The sequence below is a fragment of the Mytilus galloprovincialis genome, chromosome 1 (genome assembly GCF_965363235.1).
Source record: "Mytilus galloprovincialis chromosome 1, xbMytGall1.hap1.1, whole genome shotgun sequence".
Lineage (NCBI taxonomy): Eukaryota > Metazoa > Mollusca > Bivalvia > Mytilida > Mytilidae > Mytilus > Mytilus galloprovincialis.
The window spans coordinates 60,776,277-60,802,392 of NC_134838.1; the positions used below are offsets into that span (position 1 = coordinate 60,776,277).

Here is a 26,116-nt window from a genome sequence, read left to right on the forward strand (position 1 = left end):
TCAGAATCTGAAGTAGTGGCTTATGGTCAGTTGCAACAAGAAGATCTTCACAACCAAGAACATAGTAGCGTGTTTGGTGAAGTGCATACACAACAGCCAAGGCCTCATACCTGCTTTCAGCTGGATGCGTGAATCTGCTGCCAACCAGACATTTCCAACCATCATTACAGCATGTAGGCGTGTTATTGGAGCACTGACAGTACTTTTGCATCAAGAAGAATCCAATTCCATCGACAGTTGCAGTCGGTAGCTAAGCATGTCATACGAGAAGGGTAAAAAAGACGAACACCTTCTTTCATCTCCTGTATAATTATCTCTTTAGATTTATGAAATACCTCATCTAGTTCATATGTCCAGCAGAACGTTGTGGTTGGTTTCAATAAAGCACAAAAAGTTTTCATCTGTCTTGCCATGGCAAATGCATATGCTTCTTGGTTTATAAGTCCAAACCAAGCTCTTGCACCAGTAATGTCAGTTGGTGTTGGGAAGTTGCTAATTGCATCTAGGAATTTGGTACTTGGTCGTATATTTGTTTTGGTTAAAGTAAGTCCTGCAAAATTGACATTGTCTTGAGCAAATTGAAACTGATTTGGGTTTAATGTAATACCGTTACGTGCACACAGGTCAAGCCATTCATATGCTTGAAAGAATGCTGCTTCAATAGAGTTCGCCCACATACATGTGTCATCTACGCATTTAACCTTGTCGTTGAAAGTTGATATTATAGCATCAAATCGTTGATTGCGTCACCGCTGGCCATTAACCCATGTGGAGCAACTTTGTACCTGTAGCGTCCACATGGTGTTATGAATATTGTGAAATGTCGATCTTCTTCACGAATAGGCACTGAGTGGTACCCATTCCTAGCGTCTGTCACTGTTTTTTTCATGCCTCGAGGGACGCGGTCAGTCAGATGAAAGGTAATTGGAACATGATGTGTTTGCTGAACAGAATGTCGATTTTGTGGTTGTAGGTCTACTGTCCGCCTTGGAGTGCCATCAGCCTTGCTGGTTACCACCATCCTTGAGCACCAAGTTGTAGGTGTGTTTTGACTTACTCGTTCCAGTACGCCAATTCGAACATTCCTCTCTAGATCAGCATAAACTTTATCCTGCCAATGGATAGGAACAAGTGCTGGTTTGTGGATGGCATTAAGATCAACATGGAGTTGTAGAGGCTCACAACTCATAAGCGGAAAAAGGTTGATGTTCACAGACATTAAATGTTGTAGCACCATAGTAATCAAGAAGTCACTCTTTTAGAGACTCCACATGTTTCTCTGTGGCCTTCAAACCTTGAGGTAAAGTTGTGGGAACAGGTGGTGGTTAAGATCGACGCCTAGGACAAGAGCAGGTTACTTCTTTAGTTTTCCATAGATGCAGCAATGTTTGGAAATGTAACTGTTGACACATTAGGAAAGTAAGTATGAATAATCCCCAGAGATATGAGTGCTTCTCTGCAAATGAAAGCTCCATGGTATCAGAGACATAACACAATAAACGTGTTGACATGGCATTGCTGGTACTGTCTTTTGATGTAACGTTTACTGCAACTGCCCAAATTACATCTATGTCTTCCTTTATAGCTCCAAGCATGACCAGCTTGACTGGAAGAAGATCCTCTTCATTTATTCCAAGGTTGTTTGCAGATCGTCACGACGGTATGATTGAACCTTGGCACCCTGTATCAGCCACCATGGACATAGTGATTGTCTTAAGCTGAGAGGTGTCTTGCATGGGATGCCCAAATAATGCATGGTCCTCAGGCAGAGATGCCATGTTCACCAGAAGCATTGGATGGGGTTTTGAGGGTCTAGCCACCCACTGTCCATCAAATATGTGATGTTCGAGACGTGATGCTTGGTTTGTCTGTTCTGATGTAGTGCACAGCTGCTCATATATATAACCAACTTGTTCCTGGTCTCTATCTTTATTTGATCTACCTTGATTGGGCGGGTTCCTGTTGCCCTTACCTTGAGCGCAGATTCTAGAAGATGCAACACGGTGGCACCATACTCCACATGTAGTGCATTTGCTGCATGATTTGGTGTAATGACCTTTAACTGTGCATTTAGCACATGTGAATATCCACGCCTCACAGTATCTAGACCTGGCCTTGCGATAATTCTTCTGTCAATGAGCAGGACCACCACCAGCCCAACATTTGCTCCAGCTGCTTGGGGTCGTTTTGGATTACTAGTATTACATAAAGCACTCATTGCACTAGCTGAATCTCCTACTGCACTCCTTGTGACTTTACCCTGTTCTTTCTGAGCAATAAATGACACCGTCTCTTCTAGTGTTCTATCAGTCTTGGAGTCACCTAACAGGTCAGACATAATTTCTGTGTCTGCAATACCTCTCAATAAATTTTCCTTTATGATCTCATCACTATAATCAAATATGTGGTTGCAGCCTAGTTCTTTGCACGTGGCTTTATATATACTGGCAGAGTGATTCTTGGCCTCTGAGACTGGCAAAAAAAGTCCGGATATTTGACCCAGGTGATTGAGTCATTCTGTTTAATTTTATACGTTGGACAAGTGTGCTTTCTTCTTTGACGGCCAGTCTTTTGATAGCTTTTAGAAGATCTGTCTCTATCATACTCGCAACATCACCTTGAAGGTCACGCATAATGTCAGTACGAAGATTAGTGTCACATCAGTAGAAAAGGGCGGTGGGCAAGACAATGTCTCTGATTGTCATCCCTGTTTTATGCATTTTCCACTGCATGTCTGTTGAATGCTGAACATTGGTCTGGATCACATCCTGCAGCTATACATGTAGTAGGTGATTCCAATTTTAACTTGTGCGTTGACGGTTGAGCCAGAGGTGGATGGACGGTCATGAATCTGTAGAGCAGTGGTTAGAGCAGCGGCAAATGCTTCATCCAGGTCCTGAGATTTCCAGTTACAGTCGTCTATAGGGCACTGTAGAACTGGCATATTGATCAATTCACTGTTTTCAGCTGTTAGTTGAGTATCAGTCATAAATGAGAGTCAACATCTTTCTAGTTAATATCTTTACTTATAAGGATGACTGATACCTGAAATGTATATATACACAGTACATTAGTAAATGATTAGTTAATAACGAAACCATGATGAAACATTTTGAGTCAATACTATAGGAGATAATTCGCAGGATCTATGTGACGAAGTTCGTAATCTCATAGTAAATGGCATCTTCGCTAGCCAAGGGTTACGATCCACTCCCGTTATATTCACCCTTGGCGGATTGAGCTAACATTTGTGATATCAATGTTGCGCCATCTATCGGAAGATTAAAATCACGCCCATTCCGAATACATTATTCTTGACCAATGGTAGCACTTGAACTCTTCAATTTGGAGGTAAAAACAAGGAAGCGTCTATCTTCTACATAAACTGGACCCCTGTTGTGTTCACTTATTGCTACACTGACAACAGGTATGGCCTAAATCTCGTGGTCAGAATTCTCTGACCACGGGATTTAATAATTCGACGAGACTAGTCATCATGGGCTATGTTTAATTATGTATTATACTGATAGCAAATCAAAGAAAAATTAGAACATTTATTACCCTACTGAGTTCTTAAAGGAACAAAAGATACTGGCTCAGTTTGTCAAGAACATGTTAACACGCTCGTTGATCATTTATCTGCGCTACTACCATGGGGTTAACAGATACTTGTTTATTTTGCGGCATCGCAGTATTAACATTTAAGGTCAATTTCCTATCACTTTAATTGGTCAATTTTATTAGCGAATCGTTGAATTTGTAAGACTCGTCCAATTAATGCCAATGTGACAATAGCTCCAACCCGTTCCTTCGGTGCAAAGCTGTAGATAGAACGGCGGACCAGTTTATCTTCTACACACTTGGTAAAGCCGGAAACGAAAATATACATCAACATTCATGCATTTGTGCATGGAAGCATACACAGGAACTTCTATTAGTTGATTAAAAACATTTGAGTTGTCACTAAATATAGTCGTATGTTTAGTGATGTAAAGACTTGTTGCACAATAAACACGTGGCAATTGTTTACAAACACTTTCTACATTTACATGTGATCATGTTATAGGCGCTTTTTGATTGGATGCAGCGAGTTTCTACTGCAACCAATAAAAATCCTTACCTTGTGTCTCCGAATCAGCCAAGGGTGAAGAGAACGGGAGTGGATCGTAACCCTTGGCTAGCGAAGATGAGTAAATGGTATTTGACGATATAAATGTTACACAATTAGTCTCTGATATAACTGTAGACGAAGTAGTAGCATCAATAAAAAAATGAAGTCCGGTAAAAGTTCAGGTAACGATGGACTAATAAGTGAAATGTTTTCTGCATGTCCTGACGTATTTGCGCCAATATTAAAGACTCTATTTAATTACATTAATTTTATAGTTCGGGAATACACCCAGATTCATGGTCAGAATGTCTAGTGGTTGCTGACCCAAAGAGTTGTGATCTATCCGATCCTAATAATTATCGTCCGATGGTATTAATCGATCATAAGTGTTTTATCGAAGCTTCATACTACTTTTTGACAAATCGTTTACTTAGTTGGTCCGAAGAAGAAGACAAATTGATCGATAACAAATTTGGATTTAGACCAGGCAAGTCAACTGTTGACGCTATTTTTATTTTACTTGGAATAATTTCGCATACACTTTAAAATAAACAAAAACTTTATAGTTCGTTTGTGGATTTCCATAAAGCGTTCGACAAAATTAGCAGGAGAATTCTCATTTATAAACTATTACGGAGTGGTGTTAGCTCAAAGTTTGTAACTATGGTTAGATCAGTATAATATTCATCTGTAAAAATGCGTGTTAAAACTACCGATTTACTGTCCGACTCATTCGAAAATTTTCTTGGTGTAAAACAAGGAACTGTTTTTACTTTTTTATAAAAGACTTGCTTGAAGACATGAATATTAGTCCTTCAGCTGACATAGTTAATATTAATGAAGTTATGACATACTTAATACTATTTGAAGACGATACTATATTATTTTGGAAATCTCCTGAAATTCTACAGGAACTACTTGATAAAGTACAGTACCAAAAGGAAAAATACTAAATGATATCTCTATTCAGTGTACAAAATGGATCAAACAAATTTTGTCTTTAAATTCCAATGTAGCTGATTCTGCAGTTTATACCTAATCTGGCCCAAGTTTTCTCCCTATTGAAGCTAAAATCCATCCCAAAGCTATCAATCTTCTTTGAAACATATCTAGAGCGAAATGTGATTCAATTGTATGGCGGCTAGCCGAAAGACAGCTACAGATAAAACCCCACAATAGTCACAGCTGGTTTATTAAAATTAAGGAATTGTGTCATGAAATTATTGATGAAATAAAAGGTTTAAAAATTTCTTCCATGCACTGCATGTTGATTTTGATAGAGAAATCAACATTTGATTGGTTGAACCATTTCACACGTGACGTCGAACAAAACTTCTTTTTCCAAGAATCACATCAGTTCACTTTGTAAACTACATACATAATTTTTAGTAAAGCGGATGAAACAGTGGAACACTGTATCCTGTTATGTGAAAAGTAAGAAGAGGCAAGAATACCACTTATGTCAAAAATCCTAAATAATGGATCCAGCTTGGTGATAGCTAAAATTATAACTTTGTTTCCAGTTGAGCTTATCCAACTCATTATCAACCGTTCTGTTATGTAGACATTGATGTTAACAGAACTGCTTTTGAGGAAACCGACAGAGTAATATTTTAGAAACCCTGTGTAGACAGTTGCTTTATAATTTGCACAACCAGCGCTATGCTTTATTAGCTTAATCAGAGACATATAAATGTCTCTGGCTAATCTAGATAACCCATGACAGGCAGTAGGAAATCTAACTTTTTTAAAAAATACTAACTAGTGTCGTATAGGTACATGTAGTTTGGACCTGTTATGACATAAACATGATAAACTGGGCACACATGGTGCCAGAATCAGCATTGAAAGAACTTTTTAATTTATTTAAAACTATCAATGAAAATATTTTATTGTTTTATATGTGCTTAATTTCGTAATATAATAATTTTTTAGGTGTCGGAAATGTTTATATTTTAATATATAAAAATTATAAAGTGATGCGCATTGTATTGTAAATTATTCACCTTTTTTCTGTTGTACTGACATCGTTTCCTCTATGTGAATGGAGGTGTGCCTTGATTGGTAGAATTACGATTACAGATGACAGACGACGGAATGTTTCTCTCCCCTTTACTTATACTCTCCCGCTTTTAGTGTGTTTATAGTCCTTTATTTGTACACAGTGCAGGTAAACAGAGCAAAGACAAGTAAAATAGTCAACAGAAAATTGTTAGTCTAAGAATGCAAATGTTTTATGTCATAATAATCGAAAACACACTTCAAGCTTTTTTTTGGGTGGGGTGAGCAGCTGAGACCTCAAATAGTTGAAGTACCCCGGCCACTCTTTTTCATATAATTTGTTTATCAAAAATATCATCTTCGCTAGCCAAGGGTAACGATCCACTCCCGTTCTCTTCATCTTCGCTAGCCAAGGGTTACGATCCACTCCCGTTCTCTTCACAGAAGGGGAGTGGATCGTAACCCTTAAACTGGTCCGCCGTTCCATCTATAGCTTTGCACTGAAGGAACGGGTTGGTGCCACTGTCACATTGGCATTAATTGGACGAGTCTTACAAATTCAACGATTCGCTAATAAAATTGGCCAATTAAAGTGATAGGAAATTGACCTTAAATATTAATACTGCGATGCCGCAAAATAAACAAGTATCTGTTGATTAACCCCCATGGTAGTAGCGCAGATAAATGACCAACGAGCGTGTTAACATGTTCTTGACAAACTGAGCCGGTATCTTTTGTTCCTTTAAGAACTCAGTAGGGTAATAAATGTGCTAATTTTTTTTTGATTTGCTATAAGTATATAATTAAATTAAACAATAATTAAACATAGCCCATGATGTACTAGTCTCGTCGAATTATTGAATCCCGTGGTCAGAATTCTGACCACGGGATTTAGGCCATACCTGTTGTCAGTGTAGCGATAAGTGAACACAACAGGGGTCCAGTTTACGTAACCCTTGGCTGGCGAAGATGCAAAAATATATACTTAGTCATATATATCAACTATCAAAGATCAGACGTATAGATATAGTTCTATATTTGTCATCGTCTGGTACATAAGTATAGAGACAAGTGATTTTTATTTACTTGAAGAGGTAAAAAAAAAAAATACTTATATACATGTAAGTGAATTATAATGTTGAAATAATCTCCCCTTAATTTTCTCAAAAAATTACTTGTTGAAGTAAAAAAGAATTACAATCCCACAAAAGTTCTCAAGTTTTGAAATGTAAAAACATGCCTTTAATGATTTTTCCCAAGTTAGCTCATAATTTTTTATAAGGGTTCAATGTTTCATCTCATTTATTCAACAAAGAAGCTGATTGCGCAAAGATCTTAAGGAATCCATGAAAAATCGCCCCACTGGCAAATCGCCCCACTCCTAATCGCCCCACTTTTTCACCAACTCGCCCCACTTTTAAAAATACCACCCAAACCTGGATTACCAAATCGCCCTACTATTTAAAAAATCGCCCCACTTGCGAAATGTGTTAAATTCCGTTATTATTCCCCTGCCAACTCGCCCCACTTAATGGAAAACGATAAAATCTAGATTAATATACATGTATTATTAACCAGGATGAATTTAGTAATGCCAACTCGCCCCACTTATGGAAAAAGATTGTTATCCCATTGTATATAAGTAAAATTCCGTGAATATTACTCCTGCCAACTCGCCCCACTTAAAAGAAAACGATAATATCTAGATAAATATATTGTTAACCAGGATGAATTTAGTAATGCCAAATCGCCCCACTTATGGGAAAAGATGTTATCCCGTTGTATATAAGTTAAATTCCGTGAATATTACTCCTGCCAACTCGACCCACTTATGGAAAAAAGATGCTATCCCATTGAAAACCTTATAGAAACATCTTATGTTATTCCTTTTTTTTAAATAGCAGTAAGAAGTGAGTATTAATATTTCGGTAACGTGAATGTCAACTAGCCCCAATTATGAAAAGTACAAGTATGAAGAGAGTTAAAGGCTACCAACTAGCCCTGACTTACGAATAAAATAATTAAACTGTAATGCGTGTTGGCTTTCCAATTTACTAACAAAAACACGACACACGCTAATTATGGTAAATGAATGAATAGGCATTCTCTTTGATATTTACTTGAAAGTAACATTTGCCTTTCTCTGATTGCTCGTTTGTGTTGAATTATCCTTAATAATTTTCAATTTGTTTGTATTCTGTGTAGATTAGTTTTCATTAAAGTAGGGCGAGTTTTTAATTTTAATTTTATATTAATCTAAATATTACCGTTTTCCATTAAGTGGGGAGAGTTGGCAGGGGTAATATTAAACATGATTTAACCAATTTCACATGTGGGGCGATTTTTTTAAAAGTGGGGCGATTTGGTAAATCAGTTTGGGGCGGATTTTTTAAAAGTGGGGCGAGTTGGTGAAAAAGTGGGGCGATTAGGTGTGGGCGATTTGCCAGTGGGGCGACTTGTCCTGCTTCCATCTTAAGTATTTGCACAAGGCCTTCAAAAATTGCTCCAGTGTTCTGAAGATAACAGACAAATGGGGTTTTCTTTGTCCATGAAATAATACACTTCAATGATAAGAAAAGACATCTGCAAAGGGCAGACAATTTAAAATTCTATTAGAGCAAAGAAATCCTAAGAATTTAAGAAAAGAAGATGGGAAGACTTTTTCACTTAGGGACAACATAAAAAAACCAATGAAGGATAAAAAACTTAATTCAAATAGTTTGGGGGTGGGGGTCAAAATTGCTGCAAATATGTTTAATTGGCTATCCATTTTATATATATAATATATATATATATATATATAACTCGTCTAAACATCAACCCAACAATGTTAGATCTGTAAATTTGCTTTCGCATTTACAGATCTAACATTGTTGGGTTGATGTTTAGACGAGTTGTATATACATAATGTACACAGCCATGTATCACCATGACTGCTGATGATCCGATGGATAAATCTGTTGTAGAGTTGTCACTGACTCAGATGTACTTATAATATATATATATATATATATATCCTTATTGGTCTGAATCATTTTTATACGACCGCAAAAATTGAAAATTTTTTGGTCGTATATTGGTATGACGTTGGCGTCGTCGTCGTCATCCAAAGACATTTGGTTTTCACACTATAACTTTAGTATAAGTTAATAGAAATCTATGAAATTTAAACTAAGGGTTTATGACCATAAAAGGAAGGTTGGGACTGATTTTGGGAGTTTTGATCCCAACAGTTTAGGAATTAAGGGCCAAAAAAAGGTCCCAAATAAGCATTTTTCTTGGTTTTTGCACAATAACTTTAGTATAAGTCAATAAAAATCTATGAAATTTTAACACAAGGTTTATGACCACAAAAGGAAGGTTGGGATTGATTTTGAGAGTTTTGGTCCCAACAGTTTAGGAATTAGGGGCCAAAAGGGTCCAGGATTAAACTTTGTTTGATTTCATCAAAAAATGAATTATTGGGGTTCTTTGATATATTTGCCAAATCTAACCATGTATTTAGATTCAAATTGGTCTACATTAAGGTCCGAAGGGTCCAAAATTAAACTTAGTTTGATTTTAACAAAAATTGAATTCATGGGGTTCTTTGATATGCTGAATCTTAACATGTACTTAGATTTTTGATTATGGGCTCAGTTTTCAAGTTGGTCCAAATCAGGGTCCAAAATTAAACTTTGTTTGATTTCAACAAAAATTAAATATATGGGGTTCTTCAATATGCTGAATCTAACCATGTATTTAGATTTTTAATATTTGGGCCCGGTTATCAAATTGGTCCACATTGAGGTCTAAAGGGTCTAAAATTGAACATTATTTGATTTCATAAAAAATTGAATTCTTGGGGTTCTATGATAGGCTGAATCTAACCATGTATTTAGATTTTGGATATATATTGGACCATGAAAGGTAAATGTCCAATTAAAATTTTTTATAAGTTTTTAAGTTTAAGTTCTTAGACCACATTCATTCTGCGTCAGAAACCTATGTTGTGTCATTCAACTATTTAACCACAATCCAAATTCAGAGCTGTGTCAAGCTTGAATGTTGTGTCCCTACTTGCCCCAACTGTTCAGGGTTCGACTTCTGGGGTCGTATAAATCTGCGCCCCCTGCGGAGGATCTAGTTTCCCAAATTAAGACAGAAAGGGTGTCTTCCTCCATTTTGGATTTGGAAATACCAGAATTAAAGGTCTAAACTTTTAATAGAATGTGCAAACTTTGAGAGAGTAGGAAATTCATGTGTAAGAACTTTCATTTCAATATAGAAAATGACATGTTTTATCATATTTATGGTTGTATTTTACAAAAAAAAGAAAACTTTTGTTTGATTAAATTTATTCCAACTTTGCCACATAAGGGGAGGCAACTGAAATGCAAGGGCAGATAATTCAGATAAAGATACTTTTACAATAGAATGTTAGGAATTTATCTATTATGTAGCAAAATAACAGGTCTGGTGACCCCATTTTTTCTTTTTCTTAATTTTCCATGCATAATCTAAACAAAATTTATCAATTTTGAACACACTCACTGTAGCATGAAAATAAACCCTTTGACCCATTCTTTTTATTATTATTTTTTTAAAAGCATGATATAAACTGTATTTTGGCAAATTATTATAAAATTCTATGGAATATACTTTAGACACCCCATCTACCATAAGTTTAGAGGAGGTAGGGGGGTCAGTGAAAGAACTATGTGAATTTAGTTTTTTATCCTACATTGAACTTTTGATGTAGTCCTTTATGTAAGTAAAAAATTCAATTATATATATGGAAGTGTTTAACGACCTTGACTGGCTATACAGCCCTTGCACGGTCGGTAAAAATTCAATTGTCTAAGGGCTGGAACTATTATACTAATAGTCCCAGCTAGGGGACATAACTTAGCCATTTTTTTTTACCTATGTAAGTAAATAAAATATTTACTTGTATTAAGTATTCTACAAATTTACTTATACAAGTAATTAGTATATTTAAATTTACTCCTTCAAGTAGTACCCCTGACTGTACAATGCTGTAGGTGCAAATGTCAAAATGGTCAGAAAATGACAGATTTATAATAAGTTTTTTCCAGAATGGTCTTTTGGCAAGTGATAATTGTCAAGTACAAACAAATGTAAATTAAACTCCATGATTGTATGTCTTTATTGTTGCTTACCATGTAATTGTCTAAATTTACAGTACAGCAAGAGTTGATTTAAAGATTGATTATATATAATTATATAAAAAAAAAAAACATTTAAGAACATGATAAAGATTATTCTTGACATTATTTTTTCCTCATAAATAACTTGTAAATGTTTATTTCAGGATTTATTCAGGTTCATCAGTATGGAGGGAAGTGATGGAGAGAAGATTAAACAGGAGGAACAAGAAAAAACATCAGGTTATATTATAATAACAATACCTTAATATATTTGTTTTTTTCTGACTGTATAGTATGCTAAAGGGAACTTCAACTCTGAAGGACAAATTATTTAATTATCATAGGATTAACCAGTCTTGTATTACAACTTCAGTTTCCCGTGTATTGTTTCTGGGTGCATGTTTCTTTTAGAATTTTGATATCACAAGCTAGTCAAAACTTTTACTTGATTTTGTCATTGAAGAACACCATTGACAAATATAAATGAAAATGCAGACCTCTTATATATTCAGGTATTTCAAATCCAATCTTTTATCATGTTTATGGTAATATTCTATACAAAGCACTAGAATTTCATCATTCACCTCAAAAGCTAAACAAAATTATTTTCCAAAATTACATAATTTTCAAGATGTCTAGTCGATGCTACTAGTGGCAATTTAAATTTCTTGTCCCTTTTTTTTTTATTATGGTTGAATCCAACCTTGCAGAACCTGCAGACTACTGTATTTATCATGAACTTGTCTTCTTCAGAAAAGAATGAAGTTTTTGCACTGGAGATAAGGCAAACAACAACCAACTAATCAAGCAAATGCCACAGACACTTAGTATGATCATGATGATATATTGCATGCATTGTATTACCAAAAATACATTCAAAACAAATTGATAAGCAACAAATCACTATCCAGTTTATATATCATGTATATTTAAAAGGAGTATAAACTTAGTCAACTATAAATGTTAAAACTGATTAGAATAAAATTAGAATTGTAGGCTAATAAACTGTCCCAAACAACCGATTAGTGTTTAAAATCATTTATCTTTTTATGTCACTTTACAATAAAGAATGCAGAAGCCTTGTCCTTATAAATATATTGTTTGATATTGTAGTCGAGGAACCTTCAGTCATCCTACAGAGTCATAGCAACACAGACAAAGAAGCAGATGATCAACAACTCACAGGAAACATGATACATGTACATGATTGTGATATATGTGGTAAACAATATACATCTAATTATCAGTTCAAGTTACACATGCGACATCATGCTGGAATGAAAGTTTACGCTTGTGAAGTGTGTGATTTTGCGGATTTAAGGAAACATAGTTTGGAAATACACATGAGAACTCATACTGGTAATAAACCTTATCAGTGTGAAAAATGTGGAAAAGGGTTCAAAGAAAAAAAACATGTATTGAAGCACATGAGAACACATTCTGATGATAGACCCTTTGTTTGTGACATATGTGGTAAAACATTTAAGAATATTCAAAACTTAAAAAAACATGTAAAACAACATACAAGTGCCAACCCTCACAAATGTGGTGTATGTTGTACAGGATTTAGTCAGGCTGTTGAGTTAGAGGAACACATGAGTACACATCCCGTACAGGATGGTCCTTTTAAATGTGATGTGTGTTGTAAAGTGTTTAGTCAGCGTTTTGATTTAGAGGAACACATGAAAACAGACCCTGACGGTGATGGTCCTTATAAATGTTATGTATGTTGTAAAGAGTTTGAACGGAGTGAGCAATTACAGATCCACTTAAGAGTGATACATAAATGCATTAAGTGTGGAGAAGTGTTCAAAAATTCAGCACTCTTGAAGATACACAAGCAAATACATGTTGGTAAAAAATGCTTTGTGTGCAGCATATGTGGTACAGCCTTTAAGAAGAAGCAAACATTAGAAAGACATTTTACAAGACATTCTGATGAAAAACCTTTTAAATGTGATGTATGTGGTAAATGCTTGAAACAGGATAAGAACCTAAAAAGGCACTTGAAAATACATACAGGTGATACAGATCAATTAATATGTAATGTATGTGATAAAGTGTTTTTTAAGAGGTGTTCCTTAAAGGAGCACATGATACTACACACTGGTGAAAAACCATATAAATGTGAAATATGTGATGAAGCATTTAGTCAGAATAGACGTTTAAAAGTACACTTGAGAATGCATAAATGTTATAAATGTGATATATGCGGTAAAGTGTTTAGTCAAAGTCAAAGTTTAGCAAAACATGTCACAACTCACACAGGTGATAGTCCTTATAGATGTGTTGTCTGCGATAAAGGTTTTTTAAAACATGTAGCCCTTCAAAACCACATGAGAAAACACTCACAGGATTATGATGATAGACCTTACAAATGTGGAGAGTGTGGGAAGGGATTTCCATGGCCTTATTTTTTAGAGACACACTTGAGGTCCCATACGGGGGATAAACCTTATAATTGTGATATATGTGGTAAATATTTTATTTGTAAAAGCACTCTTAACACACATACACAGAGATTACATACTGCAGTCAAACCTTTAAATCCTGATACATCTGGTGAACGTTTAAGTAGTTCATCTAATCTAAATCAACAAACTACTGACAAACGTCATAAATGTGGTATTTGTGGTAAAGGTTTCAATAGGCCAATCAAATTAAATTTACACATGATAACTCACACGGGTGAGAGGCCTTATAAATGTGAAATATGTTGTAAAGGACTCTGTAGTTCAACCAGCTTAAAAAAGCATATGAGATTACATACTGACCCAACTAAGATAAAAAGTCACATGAGATTACTCACTGATGCAGCTGATATGAGAAAGCACAGGAAGTTACATATTGGCACAACCAACTTATAAAAACCACATGAGATACCGTATTGACCAAACCAACTTAAGAAACCACATGAGGTTACAGACTGACCTAACCAACGTAAAAAAACACATGAGATTACACATTGACCAAACCAACCAAAGAAACTACAAGAGATTGCTCACTGACCCAACCAACTTAAAAACGCTTAGTGCATGATATTAATCACTGACACAACCAACTTAAGAAAGCATACATGTATATGATTGTTCACTGACCCATCCAACTTAAGAAAGCTTAGCACATGAGATTGTTCACTGACACAACCCACTTAAGAAAGCATGTGAGATTACACCCTGATGCAACCAACTTATAAAAGCACATGAAATTGCTCACTGACGCAACCGACTTAAAAAAGCACATGAGATTGCCCACTGACACAACTCGAAATTACACACTGAGGCAACCAACTTTTTAAAGAGAGCACATGAGATTACACATTGAATTAACCAACTTAATATAGCACAAGAGATAACAGACTGACTAAACCAATTTTAGAAACCACGTGCGATTACACATTGACCCAACCATCTTAAGAAAGCACATGCGATTGCTCACTGACGCAACCAACTTTATTAAAACGTGAGATTACACACTGACGCAACCAAGATACAAAGTCACATGAGATTACTCACTGATGCAACTGATATGAGAAAGCACATGAAGTTACACATTGACTGTGTGAACCAACTTTTAAAAAGCACATGAGATACTTTATTGAACCAAACAACTTGTTTTGGACCCACCCCTGAATAGGCCACATTGGAACATGCATTGATGTAAAGACGTTTTTTATGCCCCACCTACGATAGTAGATAGAGGGGCATTATGTTTTCTGGTCTGTGCGTCCGTTCGTCCGTCTGTTCGTTCGTCCGTCTGTCCCGCTTCAGGTTAAAGTTTTTGGTCAAGGTAGTTTTTGATGAAGTTGAAGTCCAATCAACTTGAAACTTAGTATACATGTGTCCTATGATATGATCTTTCTAATTTTAATGCCAAATTAGAGAATTTATTCCAATTTCACGGTCCACAAAACATAGAAAATGATAGTGCGAATGGGGCATCCGTGTACTGTGGACACATTCTTGTTTTCACCTCTGACAGTCCTGATTTGAGTTAAGAAAAGCGTTTGTCATAATCTTACAGACCTTAGGCTTACAAATGTGCTTTACTTGCACAGCTAAGTTCCAAGCATGCGTTTATATCTTGTTTAAACGTTTAGCAGCTTTTGTGTATGAGTACTTCCTTGTACTACACTATATGTATTATTTATGTAAATAAATGATGTTCAAATTTCATTATTTTTTGTAACATTGTTGGAAAATAAATGTATATACAAGTAATTTCTTAATCTATATTATGTATCTATAAATATGACAATTATGCAATATTTCTGATTCTTGTGAAATTTCAAGTGCATTTAGAATTAGCTGTACTGCATTTGAATATATAACCTGCTGAATATGATCGCAGAGGTCTTACCAGTAATTTTTGGTGCAAGTGTGGACACTACCATTCAAGCTTGATACAGCTTAGTCTTTCTATTAGAATAAAGACTTCTGATTTCGTTATACTACATATAATCATATTCAAAACAGTGTAGCTGTGGCCATTGATTGACGACCTTAAATTATCCCATTGACTGGGGCGGATTATGTGAACGTTTGTCTGTAACGACCGCTGCTCACTATGTACTTGTTAAAGACATGTAAACTGTGGGGTCACAAAAGGTTCCCAACACCTAAATAAAGAAATTAGAAAAACTAATCAGGAATAACACGATGTTTTGATTTATATCAATAATATAAATCAAAACATAAAGTTATTCCTGATTAATTTTTCGAATTATTTTAATATTAAAGGCGTTAAGAACCTTTCGTGACCTTACAGTTTAAATTCTATAATAAGTAAGTAGTGAGCAGTTGTCGTTCCAGACACACGTTCACCTAATCTGTCCCAGTCAATGGGATAATTTAAGGTCGTCAATCAATGGCCACAGCTACACTGTTTTGAATATGATTCTAAATTTTGTAGTAAGTAAATATTTTAATTAGCCTTTTTAGTAGGACCCAACTTTTCTGATTGAGTTTCATTAATATATCCTCCAGGACAGAAACAACAGAAACAATCTTTTTAGGCTTAATACTCTGTACCTATAATTTGACATAAGCAGTCATCCCAGTACCAAAATATATGACAAACGAGACGATTTTGAAATTATTAATCCCCCAACTTAGAAGCAATATAACAACTTCACTTGCATATGGGATACACGTGTTTAAGCTCATTAGGCTTTCAAGAGCTTGTAGCTGCTACCAGAATATATGACAAACGAGACGATTTTGAAATTATTAATCCCCCAACTTAGAAGCAATATAACAACTTCACTTGCATATGGGATACACGTGTTTAAGCTCATTAGGCATTCAAGAGCTTGTAGCTGCTACTCAAGATTTTGTAAAACGTCACCTGTGTCTAAATGGCTTAAATAAAGTTGGTAAACCAGGTTGATGTCAAAGAACGTCTCGTCCTTTTTCGTAACAAACCGTTCATCGGAAACCAGAATCAATAACTACATGTATATCGATAAACAAGGTATTCCGTATTAACTTCACAATTAATACATGATGGTCTTGGAGTATAGATTCTAGGTACTGATGTTGTTTACCTAACGTTAATTATGTGTTATAGTGTTCTTTTTGCTTGTCGTTGTATATTTGCATCCTTTACCGTTTAGTTAACCCGAATTATTCGGGGCAGCCACGTTATTCCGACACGAAATAATTGAACAATAGCTATTCATTTAAAGGCTTGGTAACGTGTTCATTGGATACAATAATTGATTGATTCACAATATATATCTAGTGGCGGAGTTTTCGTAATGAGGGGCTCTCTGACTGCCTTAAAGGAGCCAAGCTCCAGTAATGCTTCAGTGATTCTCTAAATAATCAACCAAAATTTTCCCCAAAATATGGACAGGCCCCCTTCCCCCTCTTAATCCTCCTCTGATATCCACGTATTTTATATAGTTAATATCAATGAAAAGGCACGTGTTTGCTCAGCGTCCAGTAGCAAATATTACATGTATGTTCAGGACGAGAACAATCTAACAATAAATACAAAAGTTAGGACCTGCATGTAAAAGAGAACATACGCAGGGATGAAAAAAGCTCAAGGAAATTTAGACTGCAACCAGACAGTTAAAGTATACTGGAAAGGGATAGATTTTTTTCATGAAACATGTTCAAATAATAGGCCACCAACGGCCCCTCAAAGAGTTCTTAACGTATACAGAGACCGTGAAACTCTTTTCACAAGGGATTGGATTGCATGTTCCAACTCTGACAGTTGTTAAAAGTTTGAAGAAGACCAAACTTATCAGGAGCCTGTAATTCAGTCAGTGGTTGTCGTTTGTTTATGTGTTACATATTTGTTTTTCGTTCATTTTTTCCCCACATAAATAAGGCCGTTAGTGTTCTCGTTTGAATTGTTTTACATTTTCTTATCGGGGCCTTTTATAGCTGACTATGCGGTATGGGCTTTGCTCATTGTTGAAGGCCGTACGGTGACCTATAGTTGTTAATGTCTGTGTCATTTTGGTCTTTTGTGGATAGTTGTCTCATTGACAATCATACCACATCTTTTTTTTTATATTACCATTTTTGACTCGCTTGACGGTGTCAAATAACGAGACATAGGTATGCAACTTCCAAGCAAGGACCGAAGCTCATAAACTCGGCAATGTTAAACGCAGGACTTCGGGAATGTTCAGAGAGCCGACAACCTTGCTTCGGAAGTTGATAGGTATGTTGTTGCCGGCGCCGACGTCGACGGCGGTTGCGTCAACCAGTGTATTAGTTTGTGATTTAGACTAGTTTAAGGTGAACCACTTGTGGTATAAAGTCAAAGATATTTGGTATGCAGTTGTATTGGTATTCCAAAATCTCATTACCCTGGAGTTTATTTTGGCCCCGCCCCTGGTCCTCAGTTATTGACTATTGATTTTGAAACTTTAAAATTCAACCATGTAATGGGAAGGTGTTTCCCTTTATGCGGACAAATCATGAACAGTATATATCTTCTTGCGTCTTAATTTTTTTTTTAATCTTGCTTTTTTACGACTTTTCGTTATTTTATATAGCAATAAGTTTATAGTACGGTTACGATTCAGATTTTCAAATTAAAAATTAAGGCCGAAAGTTTTCACAGTAGACATTGATCATTTGTACACGGACAGATTCTGAACCATAAGAACATGTACAATTCACCTATTTGCAGGCAAATTGTTGATTCGACATATATAAGATATGGCATTTAAGGGGCATTTATATATATATATAGTACTTTTGTAATGGCTGCGGTCATGATAAGGCAAAATGGACACTATGCAAATTAGCAACTGAAAGTAGTACTACCCCAAATTTTGTCATGATTTGAATTAAGGTTATAATTTTTTATTTAACATCAGTTGGGACCTCGGAGTCGGTAAAAGGGTTAATGATAAATTGAGGTTATAGTTTTGGGATTACTTTATGATGTATACAAAGTTAATTGTGTATAATTTTGTTGTTTCTGTGGTAAGTTTCAAAGTTTAAAGGCCTGTTAATCTCATAGTGTGTAGTAAAGCTTCCAAGTTGTAGTTAGATTTTGAGTTAATTAACAGATTGATATTGTAGTATCCCAGATACTGTAAAAACGGATACGAACAGATAGCTTATAAGCCAAACACGTTACAATAGCAATGCATCATTTCAGAATTTTTTATTGATGGCGTTCATAAGTATTTCCTATGACACTGATTTATAAAAGCTGTCACAGATGGGAAAGAAATATGTAGATGGTCTCGCCTTTACGATTTATACTGCACGCGAGACAAATAAAGGCAACAGTAGTAAACCGCTGTTCGAAATTCATGATAATTCGATAGAGAAAAAAAACAAATCCGATTTACAAACTAAAACTGATGAAAACGCATCAAACTATAAGAGAACTACGACACAACAAAAACACAACATTAAAATGTAACACACACAGAAACGAACTATAATACTATACAATGGCCTCTTCCCATACTTGGTACAGGGCATTCAGTTAAGATAAAAATGGTGGGTTGAACCTGGTTTTGTTGCATGCCAAACCTTACTTTAATGCATGTATTGTAAAGGCCTCTAACTATCATTTCTATGGTATTCCATGTCTTTAAATATCTTTAAATTAATAACTTACACAGTTCGAAGTTTACAACAAATATATAACCACGTATTTAAATAAAATTAACATCTGACAACAAAATAATATGCAACATGAAAATGTTAAACTGTGATGGTTGTTTAAAGCAAACATTTAGTAAATATTATAAACATGAATACTAACATGAATTGTATAATATGTATTTGAATCAAAATTTACTTTTTTTCACTGCCCTCCATCTATTAAATATTCTTTTTCGAAATGTTTTTCACTGCGCTCCATAGATTAAATATTCTTTTCGAAAAGTTTTTCACTATCACCGGATCACCCTGTGAATCCAAGCTTTTGAATACATATGACATATCTACAAACATTTGGTGTATTAGGATGACAAGTCTTGATTGTAAGTTTGTTTTGCATTTGTCAATAACCATGCAGGATGTCATTTTATTTGTATATAATAAATTAATATAGAAGACAATCCTTGCGACACAAAATAGCCGGCAACATTGAACTCGTTAAACAACATGTTAAATTTATCTATGGAACGCATAATTAACATAAATTTAATGGTGATACATACATATGTTGTTCACCAGTTTACTGCAAAAAACAATGTTGTCAGGAATATTTCTTAGAATGAATTTTATTTGACTTTAACCTGTTATAAGATAAGACATTTTTGATTCCAGCTAAACGGTTCCTGATGGGCAAGGCGGTTGACATGGTTGAAGAGGCTGAGCATAGTAATTTATTACAATGAATTTTATGATAAATTGACACAGTCATAAACATGATAAATATTAAATTATTTCCTCATTTAAGGAATTAGCAGATAGCATAACATACGTAATGAAGAGCTGCGTCATGAGCGCATGATATTCAATCGGGATTTCAAAGAATAAATTTAAGCCGGTTCCATAAGATTTGTTCCTTAACACCTCATGAAATATGTCATATCAGAAATTAAAAAAAAAAAATAGAATAAAGGAGTTTATTTTAATAGGATGAAATTCAAAACAGTGTAGCTGTGGCCATTGATTGACACATTAAATTCATCCATTGACTGGGACAATTTAGATGAACATTTGTATATAACGACCACTGCTCACTATACATTTTAAAAACACCTTAATAAAGTAATTCGAAAAATTAATCAGAAATAACACGATGTTTTGATTTATATCAATTATATATAAATCAAAACATAAAGGTTATTCCTGATGAATTTTTCGAATTGTTTTATATTTAAAGGCGTTAAGAAACCTTTGGTGACCCCACAGTTTAAATGTCTATCGTAGGTACATTCTGTACGTCGTGAACAGTGGTCGTTTCAGACAAACGTTCACCTAAATTGTCCCAGTCAATGGATGAATGTAATGTGTCAATAAATGGCCACAGCTACAACAGTGGCGGATCCAGGGGGGGGGGCTCCGGGGGTTGGAACCCCCTTTCTTTGGCCGATCAATGCATTTGAATGGGAGCATATGGTTGGACCCCCCCCCCCCCCTTTACTCTGGGTTGGGACCACCCCTTTTAAAATGGCTGGATCCGCCACTGTACACTGTTTTGAATTTCATTCTAGATCTATACAAACAAGTAGTTACCAAATTGTCCAATCTAATCGAATATTAAACTTTGATTTCGTTATGGAGAATATTATTATTAACGAAATCAGAGATCTATATTTTTATTGATCGTATGCATTAAATTAAATTATACACTAAATAAATGAATATTTTATTTGCAAAAGCATTGATAACTTATCTATGGCAATATGTGCGATATATCAGAACGAGAGCCGAATTCAAGGATTTAATTTTAATTGGATTGATTTTAGTCCAAATAATTAACCGCGCTGAAGTACGTCCATTATTCATAGTTCATTATTCAAAATTCAATATTTAAAAAATGAATAATGAATAATGAAATAGTTAATGTTTCATTATTCAACTTGAAGCGGTGAATAGTGAAATAAAAATAAAAAAATTTGACTGTGACACTATAGCTATATCCCGTATTTCTAAATTCGTCTTTTTGGTGTTATCTAACAAATATTCAAATTAATATCAGAAAAAATAGATAAAAACAATCTTTCAATTTTAATTTGATATTTTTATCTAGTTCCTAGTTTCGGAGGATAAACTAGTGTGGGTTTTCCTAACTATTTTTAACAGAAATTCCTTGATTCAATGTATGGACGACCTGAATGCCAAAACATATTTTTTTTCAAAATTGAAATACTCTACGTGGCCTTTCTTTTTTAATTTTCATTCGACCTTTGCTATTCTTCATTCTTAAATAAATTATAGATAAAACAAGTCAATTGTGCCACAATGACCATTAGAGGGATTACGGAGGACCTAAATGCCAAAATACGCGTGAAAATTAAGAAATAGCCAATTTTGAATAATGAAATGGATATTTTGAATAATGGAATGGACTGCTGCGACCCTTTAGCCCCTAATTATAGATAAACCTTATACCTCATTCGAAAGCTTATTACGAGAGGAACAAAAGGTATATAGTCAAAATGTTCCGCAACGTATATTAGAGGAGAAACGAAGGACCTAAATATCGAAATACGCTAAATAATTATGACGTCTAGAAAGGTTAATTTTTTTCTGTGATGTCTTCCGTCCGAATAGTTATGACTTCTTGAGGGGCATTTTTTTTCTGTGACGCCTTCCACGATTCTTTTGATTTTATATATTATTATCATGTATTATAACACTGATATAAACTAGGAACAAGCGGTATTCTTAACATTTCCTAGTCAATTCTGACCTGAAATCTTTTAAGAGACTGTCTATTATAGTTGTTGTCTGTATGGTGTTTATTTTATTTCGTAGCCAAGAAACCAGCAATACCACGGATCAAAGAAAATCAAAGGATACAGATGCCCACTCATTCACAGTAAACGTATCTCTTGACCAATAGATATTCACCCTAGACAAAGCTCTTTGTATTGTTGTGGTATTTGTAGAAAACAGTGTGAATCAAGGTATCAGCTCAAAATTGACACGAGATCTCACACTGGAATGGAGGGGAACACTCAAGATCTCAATATGAGTGGTAAAATATTTAGTACCGATGTACCTTCAGTTGACCACATGGAAACACATTCTGCTGTTAACGTTTGTGTATGCGATATATGTGGTAAATCGTATAGTACGAAATCCAACTTGAAAATACACATGCGGATACATACTCGTACTGGTGATAAACCTTATAAATGTGATAAATGTGGAAAATCATATAGTACGAGAACCAACTTGAAAGTACACATGCGGATACATACTAGAACTGGTGAAAAACCTTATAAATGTGATAAATGTGGTACAAAATTTAACCACAAAGGCAACTTGCATAGACACACAAAAAATCGTTATTGCAAAACCAATTTGAAAACACATTCTGCTGTTAAAGTTTGTGTATGTGATATTTGTGGTAAAACGTGTAGTAATAGATACAATTTAAAGATACACATGCGGATACATACTGGTGAAAAACCTCATATTTGTGAGATTTGTGGTACAAGTTTTAGATATCGTAAGAATTATAATAAACACAAGACAGTTCACTCTCAGTCTGTCATGTCTGTTAGTAAATGTAATGTTTGTGAGAAAACATTTACTGAGAGTCTGAACTTAGAGAATCACATGAGAATACACACGGGTGAAAAACCCTATAAATGTGATAAATGCGGTACAAGATTTAACGACAAAGGTAGTTTGCGGAGACACATAAGAAATCGTATTTGTGATAAAATTTATAAATGCGATGTTTGCAATAAAGGATTTAGTAAAAGTTACAACTTGCATGAGCATAGAAAAATGCATATATCAGATCAAACTTATAAATGTACTGATTGTGGAGAAGAAATTGGTCAATTCAGCGACTTAATGATACACATTAAAAACACACACACTAAGACTGTAGAAAAACCCTTTAAATGTGATATATGTGGTAAAGGGTTTAGCCAGAATAAATACCTGAAAAAACACTTTAAGAGTAAGCATACGGTTGATAATGTTGACAAACTTTATAAATGTGATATATGTAACAAAGGAATAAGTAATATTCATAACTTGAAGCTGATACAGAAGCACATGATGATACACAATGGGGAAAAACTTTTTAAATGTGATGTATGTTATAAACAGTGTGAAACGATCTCGAACCTAAATGAACATTTGAAAATCCACACAAATGACTATAAATGTATTGTCTGTGGTAGACGCTGTAGATCAAGGTATGTTTTAAAGGAACACATGATAGTTCATATGGATGAAAAACCTTATAAGTGTGATTCGTGTGGTAAAGGGTTTAAAAGTGCTCGTTACTTGGCAAGTCACATAAAAATACACACTAGTGAAAGACCTTATAAATGTAATGTATGTCACAGACGGTTCAGCGGAAGAGGACCTTTACGAAATCACTTGAGAACACACACTGGTGAGAAACCTTTTAGGTGCGATATATGCAATGAACAGTTTAGTCGGAATGAAGCATTACAAACACATTTGAGGAAACATTGATTCACTTTTAACTATAAACCAAGTCAAAACGTAATCTTTATTTAGTGTTTGTAATCCGTTAACTGTTGAAATGTACTCTGTAAAGATACTATAACGTGACCTTGTTCATCCTTTGGGTAATATGTAGATTGAAATGTTGTGTTCAATGAGCGCTCCTTCCAATTATAAATGGCCTACAAGATCGAACAGACCTAGAACACAGGTTGGGGATGTAAAATACAAGTATTAGATATCTTAAAAAATTGATAGAGATCATGGAGATAGAGTGTATCTAACGGGAGAAAAGTGATCAAAATGTCAAAACCTTCTGTCCAATTTCCAGGATCCAACATGGTGAAATCCGACGTTGCATGCGATTTCGGAGGGGGAAATATGCTGAATATGTAATTTTTATTTAATCATCCGAACCAACGAATAAAGATTACATAAGAACTACTAAACATAATTAAGGTTATCACGTACGGGAGATACTACACAAAGAAGAATACTGGTTAGGACACAACTATTTTATTTAATGAGGGGACGGTTGCAGCTAGGAGGGTTTTCAAAATGGATCTCCTTGCTTATTGAAAGACAAAAATATGTATTTTTACCAAAGACCTTAACCACGGGTGTCACTCGGTTTATCGAGAGAAATGATCGTGAAAGAATATCAAACGGCGGTCAAGTATTGAGAGACGATCGTGAAAGTTCTGGTAACGGATCGTGAAAGACATTTAATCGAGGGGACATATGAAAGATCAGTAAATATTCTAATTTAATTAATTACACAGACAAATTTATGACAAAATTAAAAACCAATTGTTCAGAGAACAATTGAAGGTCTTTCCACTGAAAACAATGTATTTTAATATGAAAGTTGTAAAATTAAGTTTAAAATGTCATTTCAATCGTCAACTGATAGATTATAGTACGCTGATTCCATAAATATATGGTTTCTATACATTTTTTTTAAATAAGGGAGATAATTTGTTACTTCCGGTTTGAAAAATGTTACTTCCGATTATATTTGAATATTTAATTGACAGTGATTCCAAAAAGATCTGGTTCTATATACTTTTTTATTAATAAAGTACAAAAAATAGCTACTTCCGGTTTACACAAGGTCACTTCCGGTTATTTTTTTCAAGGTTAAATGGTTTGATACCTTTCGCCAAAAGTCTCATGGCTATATCATGTATACATATGAGCTGAAAGCAAAGGTCAAAAACTAGAACGTCAAATTAATCTATGACCTTGAGATCAATTTCAAGGTCATAAACCAAGGACCTAAAATCAAAAGACCATAGGTCTTAATTATATTTGGTTAATCAGTTATATCACCATACGCGTATTTTTAAATACAAGAGGGGAGAAAACTCACTTTTAAGTTCAACGTACCCTTGCAATCAAAATTTACGTGTTACGACATGTCGCAACTAACAATTTAGAAAAAATAATTTGTCGATATCTTATACGGTTTCTGGAAATTAGTGGAAATAAGCCAAATTCAAAAATTAAAATATGACCTTGACCTTTGACCTTGACCTATTTTTTATTTTTTTGGACCAAGGACCTCAAATCAAAAGATCCTAGGTCTCTATCACTTATGATTTATAAGATAGAAATTCATATCACTTATATCAGATGCATAAGGGGAAATAACTCTCATATGGAGCGGTCATATCGCTTCGGTCAAAATAGGACAAATCATGCGAAGGATATAACGAGCAATTTTGTAAAATAAATTTGTCTTAATCTTTTACGGTTGCGAAGGAGATGCGCTAACAAGGAAAACAGTGTTTGGGGAGATAACTCCTACAAAGAAAAGTATTCGTTTACGCAGGGTAAATTTCAAAAGCGCATAAACTGTTCGATATCATATACCAAATATCTAAGCGACATCTTGCGAAACAAATGTTTATCGCAAGAACAAAATTAGGCGGAAGAAAAAAAAAAAAAAAAAAAAATAATCAGAAGAAAAACAATAGGTCTTTCCACAGAAAAGTGGAAAGACCTAATAAAACTGTCTGTCAAAATGGTTTAACATTATGATCAGTATGTGAGAATATCCAATTTCAAAAGTACGTAGTTTTTACAAAAAAAACAAAAGGCAGATTGCTTCTCGACATTTCAATGACATAAAAAATGTAAACAAACACGATTTTTTTCACAAATTCGACTAGATAAACTACTTTTATCCGAGTAAGGGCATACTATTTGAATTAATCAAATGGTTCTTATAGTTATTTTGTATAAATATAATC

The 26,116-nt window shown here is 34.7% G+C and overlaps 2 protein-coding genes across 3 annotated transcripts; both read left to right on the plus strand.

The window, feature by feature from the left end:
• The first annotated feature begins 6,221 nt into the window (after nt 1-6,221).
• LOC143080462 (uncharacterized) lies at nt 6,222-15,482 on the plus strand. 2 transcript variants are annotated; one of them, XM_076256320.1, is made up of 3 exons: nt 6,222-6,322; nt 11,427-11,502; nt 12,376-15,482. In XM_076256320.1, the coding sequence occupies exons 2-3, from the start codon at nt 11,448-11,450 to the stop codon at nt 14,127-14,129; spliced, it is 1,809 nt and encodes a 602-aa protein (XP_076112435.1). In that variant the 5' UTR covers nt 6,222-6,322; nt 11,427-11,447; the 3' UTR covers nt 14,130-15,482. The 2 variants fall into 2 exon arrangements, with proteins under 2 accessions (XP_076112435.1, XP_076112441.1); XM_076256326.1 differs by having other exon boundaries at nt 6,233-6,281.
• A 4,156-nt stretch (nt 15,483-19,638) lies between these two features.
• LOC143080486 (uncharacterized) lies at nt 19,639-24,359 on the plus strand. The gene is made up of 2 exons (XM_076256346.1): nt 19,639-19,732; nt 22,182-24,359. The coding sequence occupies exon 2, from the start codon at nt 22,371-22,373 to the stop codon at nt 23,868-23,870; it is 1,500 nt and encodes a 499-aa protein (XP_076112461.1). The 5' UTR covers nt 19,639-19,732; nt 22,182-22,370; the 3' UTR covers nt 23,871-24,359.
• The last annotated feature ends 1,757 nt before the right edge of the window (nt 24,360-26,116 follow it).

Excerpts from the sequence above, each read along its gene's own strand:
- LOC143080486 (XM_076256346.1), top strand. The coding sequence starts at position 22,371 with ATGGAGGGGAACACTCAAGATCTCAATATGAGTGGTAAAATATTTAGT.
- LOC143080462 (XM_076256320.1), top strand. The coding sequence starts at position 11,448 with ATGGAGGGAAGTGATGGAGAGAAGATTAAACAGGAGGAACAAGAAAAA. Across the intron at positions 11,503-12,375 it reads GGAACAAGAAAAAACATCAG|TCGAGGAACCTTCAGTCATC; the intron begins GTTATATTATAA and ends TTGATATTGTAG.